Source organism: Mastigoproctus giganteus, chromosome 2 (genome assembly GCF_048544385.1).
Source record: "Mastigoproctus giganteus isolate SK-2022 chromosome 2, ASM4854438v1, whole genome shotgun sequence".
Lineage (NCBI taxonomy): Eukaryota > Metazoa > Arthropoda > Arachnida > Uropygi > Thelyphonidae > Mastigoproctus > Mastigoproctus giganteus.
This window is the reverse complement of record NC_143576.1, coordinates 237,040,562-237,053,293: the sequence shown is the minus strand read 5'-3', so window position 1 is coordinate 237,053,293 and position 12,732 is coordinate 237,040,562. Positions and strand designations below refer to the sequence as shown.

At 38.7% G+C, this 12,732-nt stretch overlaps 1 protein-coding gene across 1 annotated transcript in view; it reads left to right on the top strand.

Annotated features, from left to right (window-relative positions):
• Window positions 1–12,732, top strand: part of p38b (p38b MAP kinase) — a 208,978-nt gene that overhangs the window by 113,539 nt on the left and 82,707 nt on the right. The window contains exons 8-9 of the mRNA XM_090390241.1: window positions 9,271–9,342; window positions 11,082–11,161. Coding sequence (XP_090246367.1) covers window positions 9,271–9,342; window positions 11,082–11,161 — 152 coding nt within the window. The remainder of the gene's footprint in view (window positions 1–9,270; window positions 9,343–11,081; window positions 11,162–12,732) is intronic.

The window sequence follows — 12,732 nt, the reverse complement described above, 5'->3', positions numbered from 1 at the left end:
AAACCGGGGTTCGAGCCCGTCACCACCAAATACGGAGGATGCGGAAAAGTCAGGGAATGACCACCGCATAACCCGGAGCAATATGGCCTTAGTTGCTAATGCTCCTTAAAAAAAAAAAAAAAAAAAAAAAAAAAGAACCCCCTTGACGTGGGCACCTGTACGTGGTGAGGGGACCTCCCAGTGACGCTGCTGGACTTCCAGACTAGCATCACTGGGATCCAACGCCCACAGCCCAGGTTCCAGGCTTACATCAATGGAATCCGGCGTGTTTGCCGTGCGCTGCGACCCGTGGAAATTCGGAAAGGGGGATCCTGGTGGTTGAGGGGCCCAGCTTCAATACACCACTTTGGCCCCTGCTTCGACAAGACGGGTGGTCCTGGAAGGCCCGGCTAGGATCAATCGGCTAGTAGGCTCGCCTGCGAGGGTCAACCGTGTCAATGCCATGCCCCTACCCTCATGGTCCGAGGGACAGGATTCAGGCTGGCGGCGGTGCAGGTATAGTGTCTGGGTAGCCCTGGCGTTCCACTCCCGAGCGCATTTATTGCATGCCGGGTAGTGGGCGTCCTTTTGGGCTGGCCGACCGGGCTAGCCGAGTGGGTAAAGTACCTGCCCGGCAACCCAAAGGTCGCGGGTTCGATTCCCGCCTCGGGCTTGGATCAAAGTACTGCAAAAAACCTTGGGAGGTGCAATATGGCCACAGAAGCCAATGCGCCAACAACTACCAAATCAAAAAAAAATAAAAATAAAAAAACCTTTTGGGCTCCGTGGTGGGTGGGGAGCCCGGGCACTGAACAATTAAAAAAACTCCATGAATCCTGATAAACTCATTTCTTCAGGGGCCCCAACCCGGTCCCTATCTGCAAACATTGACGAAGACACAGATAGTATTATTAGTACAAAGAGGCAGCGAACTGAAGTACCATCAGGGCCTATTCCAAGGTTCCTAATTATACACTCCACCGGTCAAAAACCGATTGGTAAAATGTCGCCCTTTTTTATTCAAAAAGGGTTAGATGGGTTAGCAGGTTCTCCCAAATCAGTTAAGAGGCTCCGTTCTGGAGACCTCTTAATTGAAACTAAAAATGACAGGAAATCCGAACATCTACTCTGAGTAACATCAATCGGAGGAATCCCTATAACAGTGACACCACACAGAACACTCAATTCATCGAGAGGTGTCATTTCGGAGTGGGACCTTCTCGACGTAACCGAGGAGGAAATCTGCTCTGAATTAAAACCCCAGGGAGTTATTGCCGTCAAGAGAATTACTGCGCAAAGGGATGGAAAAATTGTTAAAACCAGGAGCGTTATCCTGACTTTTAACACTCCTAAACCTCCTGACGAGATTAAAGCTGGATACATCAACTGTTCAGTGCGTCCATACGTTCCGAACCCTTTACGGTGTTTTAAATGCCAGAAGTATGGACATTCTCAAATGGCCTGCCGTGGAGTCCTTGCATGCTCTCGATGCGGTGCAAAGGACCACGAAACAACAGCATGTTCAGCCGTAAAACCCACCTGTATTAACTGTGAAGGCGAACATCCGGCCTACTCACGAGCATGCCAGAGGTGGAAAGAAGAAAAAGAGATTCAACGGCTGAAGGCAGAGCTTAACATATCATACCAGGAGGCAAGGAAATCGGTGAAACCCCTGAATATCAACAGACCTACCTACGCCCAGAAGGTAGCAGGGAGATGTTCCGTCGGAACTCAGATGGACATGACCATTCCTCCAAAGGAGTCTTTCACTCCCATCGCGCGGTATCTCTTAAGTTCTCAAAAACCTGCACAAAAGGACCAATCAGCTGCCACTCCTATATCGATACCTCCTAAAGCTCCACAAGTAACAAAGATAATTATGAAAGAAAAGAATAAGAAAGGGGAAGTCCCCCCCTAGTACCCAAGAAAAGATGGATGTGGAGCAGAAGGAGGTACCCGAAGATTCAGTTTTGGAACTCTTTGCGGAGGAGGAAATGGATACGGGACAGCGTCCATTCTTCCCCAAAAAAGACAAATCCAAGACTGATAAAAGTAAGCCCTCAGCACCTCGGAAGCCGCCTTATGGACCCACCAAGCCAAAATAATGGCTAAATTCCTACAATGGAATTGTCGTGGATTCCGGCGAAATATTGATGACATCAAGGCCCTCCTGCAAAAGCACGAGCCAGTTTGCTTTTGCTTGCAGGAGACATATCTAAAGGAAAATGATGATCCCACCATGCACAAAATCACATTTTTTCGAAAGGATAGAATTGCGGATGGCTCTGTACATGGGGGAGTGGCTATCCTTGTTGGTAACCAGACCCCAGTGCAGCCCTTGCTAATTACAACCAGCATAGAGGCTGTTGCAATTCGCCTTTCAGTGGGATTTCTATTAACTGCTCCATTTATTTGCCACCTGGGACTGACATCTCCCAGGCAGACCTTGATGATCTTCTTACGCAGCTGCCTCCTCCTTTCTTACTTCTCGGGGATTTTAATGGACATAACCCTGTGGGGTAGTGCTAACATCAACGGAAGGGGACGAGTCATAGAGCGTATGCTCAATGACAATGACCTTTCCCTTCTAAATACTGGAACAAACACCTTCTTCCACATGCCTACCCGTACTTTTTCTGCCATTGATCTCTCTATCTGCTCCCCTTCTCTACTCCCTTCACTCACTTGGGAAGTGGAGGAGAATCCATATGGAAGCGATCACTTCCCCGTGATAACCTTGTTACACAGTGGGAGACCATGTCTTCCTTTTAGGTTACCACGGTGGAAGATTGGTCAGGCTGACTGGACTGCCTTCCAACATCAGGCAAATTTTGATCTTAGCACAGTCAGTCAAGAGTCTATCAATGATGCAGTTAAGTACATCACAGAAAATATTGTCCAAGCAGCTGCGAATGCTGTTCCAAAAACATCTGCCCGGTTTCCACCATTTCCTAAACCTTGGTGGAATTCACAATGCACAGCAGCAAAAAAGGCTCAAAACAAAGCATGGGGGATATTCCGCCAATATCCCACCACGACCAACCTTATAACCTTTAAACGTGCACGAGCCAAAGCACGATATATCCGCCGTCAGAGTCAAAAGGAATCGTGGATCCGTTTTACATCATCTATTAACCAGTCTACCAACTCTAAGGTAGTCTGGGATAAAATCCGGAAAATGAAGGGAAAATACACATCCCACCCTTCTTCAATCCTAGATTATAATGGATGCGCTATTGCAGAGCCAACTGCAATAGCTAATTCTCTTGGGAAAACATTCTCTAACATCTCTGCAACATCTTCGTATTCCCCAGAGTTCCTGGTCCTGAAACATAAACTAGAAAAACAAGCACTTAATTTTAAGACCAAGGGCCTCTATCCCTACAACGGGGCATTCACTAAAGAAGAACTGAAAAGAGCCCTCACTCTTTCCAAAGCAAGTGCTGTTGGACCAGATGGCATCCATTATGAAATGATTAAACATCTTTCACCAAAATCTATGGATTGTCTGCTCCTTCTGTATAACAGAATCTTTACTGAAGGGCAGTTTCCGGACTCCTGGCGAAAGGCAATCGTTCTTGCCTTTCCTAAGCCAGGAAAGGATCCAAAAGTCACCACCAATTATCGTCCTATTGCTCTGACTAGCTGTTTGTGCAAAATCCTGGAGAGAATGGTCAATTCTCGTTTAATATGGTATTTAGAATCAAATGACCTTCTCTCCAGCATCCAGTGCGGCTTCCGAAGGAACCGGTCCACTTTTGACCATCTTATTAGATTGGAAGCATCCATCCGGGATGCTTTCCTAAAACGCGAACACTTGGTGTCGGTGTTCTTTGACATGGAGAAAGCGTATGACACAACTTGGAGATTTGGCATTTTAAAAGATTTACATAGCCTAGGCCTAAGAGGGCATCTGCCCTTTTTTATTCAAAACTTTTTAGCCAATCGATCGTTCCAAGTTCGTGTGGGATCCTCACTCTCTCGCTCCTTTAGCCAAGAGGAGGGAGTACCACAAGGATCAGTATTAAGTGTCACGCTTTTTGCCATCAAAATAAATTCCATCACAGAACAACTTCCTCCAACTGTAAACAGTGCCCTCTATGTTGATGACTTTAGCATTTTTTGCCAGTCATGCAACATGAGGGTTATTGAAAGACAACTGCAGAAAGCCATTGATAGTCTGAATTCCTGGGCACTTGCTAATGGCTTCAGGTTCTCGCCGGAGAAGACCGTTTGCGTACACTTTTGTCGCAAGCGTAATCTTCATCCTGAACCTGAATTAAGGCTCGGACAAAATGCCATTCCAGTAGCAGCGAACACAAAATTCTTGGGACTCATATTCGATAAAAAATTGACCTTTTTGGATCATATTCGTCAACTCTGCACAAAGTGCACAAGAGCCCTTAATATGCTCCGCTTGCTCTCCTCCTTATCTTGGGGTGCAGACCGATGCACCCTTCTACGGCTTTACCGTGCACTTGTGCGATCCAAATTAGATTATGGGTCCCAAGTATATTCTTCAGCCAGAGACAGTGTACTTCGATGGCTGGATCCTGTCCATCATCAGGCTATGCGTATCGCTACTGGAGCATTTCGAACATCTCCTGTCCAGAGTTTATACGTCGAAGCAAACGAACCACCGTTATCCTTTCGACGTAAGCAGTTGTCTTTAAAGTACGCTTTAAAACTGAAATCCCTGCCAGACCATCCTACGTGGCCCTTCGTTCTTGAGCCACGATGGGAAAACTTGTACAATACCCGTAAGACTGCCAATCGTCCTTTTGGTATTCGTCTCCAAGAGCTACTCAATGAACTTAATATCAAGGTAGACAAGGTTGCCCAAACATCAAAGCAACCCCTTCCACCCTGGCATGTTCGTGTCCCGGCATGCGACTTGTCGCTTAGAAACTGGGGAATGTCGGACACTCCATCATGTGTCTACCTGCAGCTTCATTCAGCACACCGAACTGAATATTCCGACTTCGCACCAGTCTACACAGACGGTTCGAAGTCAGAATCATATGTGGGATCTGCTGCTGTCTTTACAGACAGCACTATATCAGAGCAGATTCCCTCTGAATGCAGCATATTTACTGCAGAGCTGCACGCTGTAGAGTTAGCCTTGGATCATATTAGCAAATGCCAATACCAACGGTTCATTTTATATTCCGACTCTCTTAGCATGTTACAGGCTTTAACATCTGTGAGATATAATCCTCATCCAGTTCTGTCTAGCATTCAGCAGAAGATTCACGTTCTCCGTGAACGCGAATATGACATCCGCTTCTGCTGGATTCCCAGCCACGTTGGGATTAGGGGAAATGATTTGGCTGACGCCGCAGCCAAATCAGCAATTCCCAATAATAACCGTTGCCTGTTAGTCCCCTATACAGACTACAGGCAAATAATACATCAAAAGATACATTCCCAATGGCAGGATTCGTGGAATAGACAGACTGCGAATAAATTATATCGTATAAAACCTGTAATTGAACCGTGGCAGTCCAGTCTGCGCAGGAATCGTAAGGAGGAAGTTGTTCTAGCTCGCCTCCGAATAGGACACAGTCATCTTACACATTCTTTTCTGCTGAGGGCAGATGACTGTCCTATGTGCGAGAACTGTGGCACCATTTTATCTATTCATCACATTTTAATTGAATGTCCAGATTTTAGCAATATCCGTTTTACCGCTTTTAACCATCTGACTGAGCCATATACACTTAGTCAGATTTTATCTGACAATGACAATGTGTCTGCTGTTTTTAACTTTTTAAAATCAATAAATATTTTTACTCGTATATAAAATTTTGACATTTTTCTTTTATATATTTGCTATACCTTTTGACATAGTGACCTAACTAATTAGGTCACTGAAAGTTTAAAATTTTTTACAAATGACCTGGTCTTGGCGCATTATAGCCTTAGTAGCTAATGCCCCAATAAAACCACAACCCAAAACCCAAATTGTTTGCCTATGTTACAGCATAGCGTAAATACTTTTTATCTGGCTATAATTTAAAATTTATTCATTGGGACTAAGCCTGTACAAACCACCATGAAAATGTGTTTAAGAAAATTCAAAAATCATTAATATATTGGACATTATTAGCTGGAGATTGAGAGAGGAAGAGTGATAATGCGCCACCTCACTGAAGATTAAAAAAAATAATAATGGGGGGCACTAAGTGGGGCTTTTCTGTAGTCACCTTTCAAGAGCATCTCGTGGGATGCACGATGACTCTTATGATTAAAGCTGGCCCCTTTCAAAATTGGCCATGTGGTAGGCAATGGTATACCACCACATTATCTGATGCCACAGAGACCATAACAAAATCAACTCCAAAAACTGCTGTTAAAGGAAGACCAGGTGGAAGGATAGGATCAGTGAACTTTTGGGTGTGACATTTTGCAATGCTGCTCATATAGCATATGATCGATGCAGTTGGAGGATTTTGTTGATTGCCACAACAGCTCCTCAGGGAACTATGTGACTGGAAGAAGAAGAATACTAAATCTACTCACCACAATTCTTAATTTCGGCGGTTTGAGGTTTCTTTTTAAATATACAGTAGACTCTCGATTTTCTGGGATAGATGGTAAAAAACAAATTCCGGATAATCGATTTCCCGGTTAATCCAAAAATACAAAATTCCCCGACATATGTAAGAGATAAGTTCCAGAACTTCTTACTTCGTCGAGTTTTATGTAACTCGAGTATGACTAATAACATATTGCTACTATATTATTATTGACAAATCTGAATTCTGCATGATACTTGTTAATGTTTGGACATTTTAATACATCCTTATTATAATGATTCCTTAGAGATTTAACAGATGCACCATTTTCCAACTTTTGAATAATTTCAAGTTTTTGTTTAACTGAAAACGCAATTCTTTTGCATTTACCCATCATTTTCGCGATTTCTAAACAGAAAAAAAAAAAAAAAAAAAAAAAAAAATACTATAAAAAAAAAATCCGACATCCCTGACATAAAAAAACAAAATTTGTCCTTTTGCACTGCAACGGAACACAACAATCGACGCAACGCACTAAAACAAACTAAACATCTGGTCTCTCTCTCTTTTTTTTTTTTTTTTTTTTGTGAGCGGCGGGTGTGAAGACAGCAGGGATTGCAAGATAATAGGTACACTAATCTCCCAATGACGACTTATAATGCCGCTTGTCGCTTATTTACGACTTGCAAAATATCTGTTTATACCTATTCTAGTTATTACTTGAATTTTTTGATTTCTGGTTGTGTTTTTTTTTTTTTTTTTTAATTTGGAGTCTTGAAGTATCCTGATTAATCCAATCCTGGTTAATCAAGTGTCTGCTGTACTTGGTTTCTCAATGGTTCCATTGTTGATGAATCTGCTCAGGTAGCTGACAAACTGAATAAGTATTTTGCATCTACTTTCACACATGAAGAATTCTGTAGGGAAGTGTAGGCCATAAGCTTATCAAACTCTAACAGGGAGTTAAATGATTTTGTAATAACTGAAAACAAAGTGGAGGAGAAATTGTTGAAGTTAAACATGAGAAAGGGTGGATGGGATCTATCCAGTTACATTAAAGGAGACAGCAAAGGTAGTAGTAAGCAGGTCTTAGACATGATTATGAGGGCATCCTTGGACTCAGGGGAAGTCCCCAAGGACTGGAGATGTGTAAATGGATCTCCAATTCACAAAGGGGAATTGAAAGATGGCACAAGTAATTACAGATTCTGTTCCTGGGAAAATAATGGAGTCACTCGTTAAAGAAGCACTGCAGGATCATCTAAACAAGACTGCAGTTATAGTTCAGACACAGCATAGGTTTGTTAAGGGGATGTCCTGGCGGATGATTGGATATTTGTATGTGGTCACAAAGGAACTGGATGAAAAAATAATTTTGATATCATATACTTGGATTTTATGAAATCTACTATACAAGTTGGAGCAGTATGACATTACGGGCAAGTTGCTACAATGGATTAAGGGATGGTTCAGTGGGAGAAGACCGAGAGTGATAATCAATGGACACTGCTATTCGTGGACTAATGTTATTAGTGCTGTCCCCCAGGGGTCCGTGTTGGGTCCATTATTGTTTTCTATATATATAAACGCTATTAATGAAGGTAAAAAAAAAAAAAAAACTACTGCAATAGGATCTAGAAAAGTTGAGCAGATGGGCTGAGATGTGGCAACTGAAGTTTAACATTGACAAATGCAAAGTACTGCATATGGGTAGCAGTAACCCCAGAGTAACATGCCACCTGTGCGGTACTACACTCAGGTTAGTGGAGAATGAAAAAGACCTGGGGGTAATTGTACAGTCAGATAGGAAGTTTTATGAGCAGTGCATACTGGATGCAAGATAAGCTCATTGGGATCTTGTCAATGATATATAGGAATTTTGCTAGTAGGGATAAGGAGGTGATTATCCCCTTGTATAAGGCAATGGTCAAGCCACACCTTGTGTACTGCATCCACATGTGGAACCCTCGCCTCATTTTAGGAAAGATGTAGAGCTGCTGAAACGAGTACAGAGAAGGGCAACGAGATTAGTGAGTGGGACATAGGGTTGCTGTTACCAAGAAAGGCTTAATTTCTGTAAATTGCAGCATCTGGAGACTAGGCATCTGCAAGGTGATCTGATTGAGGTGTATAAGGCCTTGAATGGTTTGAGCAGGCTCAATGCTGATTGGATTCTTCCTCTTGCTCAAATTATGCACCTCAGGGGGCATAAATTGAAATTGAGGAAAGACATTTGTAAAATATAGATGTACAGAAATTTGCTTTTAGCCAGCAGGTGGTTGATTGCTAGAACAAACTTCCATCTAAAGTTTTGAAATTTTACAGCACATGTCAAGGGATTCCTTAAGGGGATGGGATGTATTATTTTTAGTCCTATCCACCATCACAAAACTAGATAGTGGCTACTCATAAGCCATCCATTTAGAAATCAACACTTACAGCTTGACATAAATGATGGTATGGGCTCTGGACCATATGTTATCTGTAAATGGGATGGTTTTCACTCATATTATAAGCACCATTCATTTAGAAATCAAGTTAATTATTGAGATCTAAGGATACCCTGATGTAAGTGTTCTTCCAATTTGGTTTCTTGAAACATGGTTGAATTACATTATATTATTTACCATATTTAAAAAAGTGAAAAATAAGATTATTAGTTCTACTTACCAGCTATAAGAAAATGTATTTTTCAGCTTTATAAAGCAAGCACTATATATTTCATTAAAAAAATTGTTTTTTAAATGTGTTTCTCTCCCACCTCCCCTGTCAGTGGATATTTGGTCAGTTGGATGCATTATGGCTGAACTGATTACATCTAAAGCCCTCTTTCCAGGAACAGACCGTATCCTTTTTTATACATAAATATTTAAGATTATATATATAGATAAAACAGAAAAATTTGTTTAAAATTTTGCTTAAGAATTCTGGTTTTGAAGTAGAATTTAAACTTGAATTTGAATTTTTAAGTCTAGATAATTCAAACTCTTTGAAGTCCATTTTCTTGAATTGTTCTAGCTAATCTCTGCATTATATGGGATATATTATAAATGCTGCTTATATAAAAATAAATGATTGAAGGCTAACATTTTGAATCAGTATGCTTGCATATAAATTATCTGTTTTCTCAAATTTATAACAGTATAAGTACCAAAATCATATAGAACAAGTATTGCATTACTACAGACCGTATTGCTCAAGGCATAAATTGTGATAATTATTGGCATTTATTTTAATCAGCTTCTGTTAATGAAACAGACTCAGGGTTCATGTAGCTGCAAAGGCAATTCAAATTGCAAACAATTATTTTTTAAGAGTGAATCTTAAGTGCTTAAATCTTAACACCTTTTCTATTAAGTTTTGAAATTAAATTTATACTTTTGTAATGCAATAAAAATTTTTGTGTACGTATGTACGTGCAGGCGCGTGTGTGTTCTAGTGTTCTAAGGTCAGTGAACTTCTAGTGAGATTTTCTTTCCCAGTTGAAAGAAACTTATCAAAAACAGTGGTAAAAAGGATCAGATCAATCTAATTAGTTATTTTGTAGACTGAGAATGGCCCAGAATTGTGTTTGGTATCCCTAAACTAAATTGTTAATAGAAATAGACTTTAATTTTTGAAAGAATCAGTTGTCATGAAAATAAATTCATGTCTTTGATCTGAGAATTTTAAAATTAAAAATATGTAATACGAATGCCAAAATGGGGGGGGGGGGTTCATGATTAAAAGATCATGTTAAGGATTAAAGAACAGGATTAAGGATTAATTCTAGGTTATTGAATCATAAATTATGATTATGTTAATATACCTATCAAAAGTTTTGCACGATACATGAAACCTGAAAAAGTTGTGCAACTGATCTAAGCATTTCAGTTTTATTCGAGGCTATGAATGTTCAGAATTATAAACATGATGATAAAAGAGGGGTGAGTATACATATATATTTTTAATCAGATAATTTAGCTACCCTGTGGGATAACAGAAAGTAACAATTGAAATTTGTAAAGTGCATAGCATTTATTCTTGAAATTGTCATTGTCCTTCATTGATTGAATTATTTAATACCAATATTATTTATTCATATTCACTCACCTTGAATAGCAGATTTATAAACAAAATATTTCCATTTCTTTGTATACTTATGACTTAAATGGGATGGAGTCTGAGTTCTCATTTACAACCAGACTGAAATTGTAGTTATTAATTTACTCATTTAAATACATACATCTCTTGTGAAAAATGCATTAATTTTAACTTGTTACATTTTTTAACGAATACTGAACATAATGAATTGCAAACTGGTGGTTTAAGCCAAAGTACATTTATTAATTAAATGGATTAATTAATTACATTAATTAAATGTAACTTGTTACATTTTTATTGAATATTGAGCATAATGAATTGCAAACTAGTGGCTTATGCCAAAGCACATTAATTAAATAATGAATTTAATCTTCTTACTCATCTGTTGATTCCACCTTTCAGTTTTTTTTTTGGAAGTTTGTACTTAGATGCCATTAAATATTTTTTTTCCTCTTTGTCCTGTGCAATCATTATGAACTCCTTAATTAATAATTTCTTCAGACATTGATCAGTTAATTCATATTATGTCTTTGGTTGGAACACCTGATGATGCCCTACTTATGAAAATTATGAGCGAAGAGGTGATTCCATTTACTTTTGATTCTAGCACAGTCTTTAGAAATGCATTTAGATATGCATTTATGCTTTTTGTGAATGCTAAGCAAGCTGTGTGTTAGGTTAGTTGCTGCATATTCTGTTTTGGCAGATGTAAAAAATCTGTTGGCTTTTGTAGTTAAAAGCAAATGTGTTTTTTTTTTTTTTTTTTTCCACATAAAATTTCATTAATTCTTATAGATACACAATCTTAATATTTGCTTTCATTTAACAAATAAAAGCATGAATATGCATGTGCAGTCACTGTTTTGTACAGCACTTAATGTCATTTTTATTGTTGTGGATTTCAAAAAAGATTTATATGTAAAAAAAATGTGTGTATGATTATTGGATAATGGTTTATATTAAAGATCTTTAAATAATTTCAAAAGTCTTTGAAATTAATCTTGAAAATCTTGACGATGCAAAAATCATAATATAAATTCATAGACTTGCCATGTATCTTGCTTGTGAAAATAAATCTTTATTTCCATGTTAAGCCTTGCACTTCAAACATTCTCCAGCAGCCATTGTTCTAATCAGCTATGTGGATGGCTATGACCCTGTGGTAACATAAGTGTTGATACATTCACAGTGTTTAAATCTGCACACCGCAAAAATTGCATGGTCCATTGTTAAATTAACAGTATGTGCGTGTGTAGCTATGATAAGAGTGAAAAAGTTGTTAATATTCCTTATACTTCATAGTGTTTTAGAGTATAAACACATTTTTAAAAATTTCTTTTCTTATGTCATTCTAGCTGACCTTTGTAAATAAAATTAATGAATTTCAATTAATTTTGTATTAGTGTTTTAAAATTGTAACACTATCACAATTGCTTGCATTGTTATTAATTAAATATTTAAATGCATCTTTCTTTTATAGTAGATTGAAACATTTCCATTTCATGTTCTAGTACAAGTTTTTGCTATATCAGTTTATAATTTTTTCATTTAACTGCAGTCTACTGTGAAAATTTTCTGTATCTGAAGCTTAATTCATTTCTTATAGTACAGAAAAATGGTCAATTTACAATTGTATATTTATTCTACCTTCAAGAAAATAACACTCCAGCTTCATTAAGGACTAGAATTTATTTTTGAATCTACCATAGGCTGTGTAGTTTATTCAGAGGGCTTTAATTAGCTTCCTATTTTATCATAGGATGCATGCAAAGTGGGACTTCCGTGTTCAAGCTATTGTTTGTCTTATTTTCATGTCTGAAATATTAACTGAAACAATGTTTTCCTGCATATCTTGAAAACCTTTATAAGATCACAAAAACTCTTCTTGACAATCCCCAAAAGTAGGCATCTGGTAGAGCCATATTAGAGGAGGAAGCCTGATAATTAGTTCCTCTTGAAACAAGATACCTTCTCAAAGTTAGTTTGCCACAATAAGTTCAGTCAGGCTCACCAATATGGGATTCAGAACAGTTCTGTTGAAACCATTGCCATTTGAAATTTAAATTATTGCAACAGCAAAATTATATCAGTTCAGTGATTCTAATCACTGATGTGATAATGTTCATGGTTAACAGCAACAGTATGCTCATCT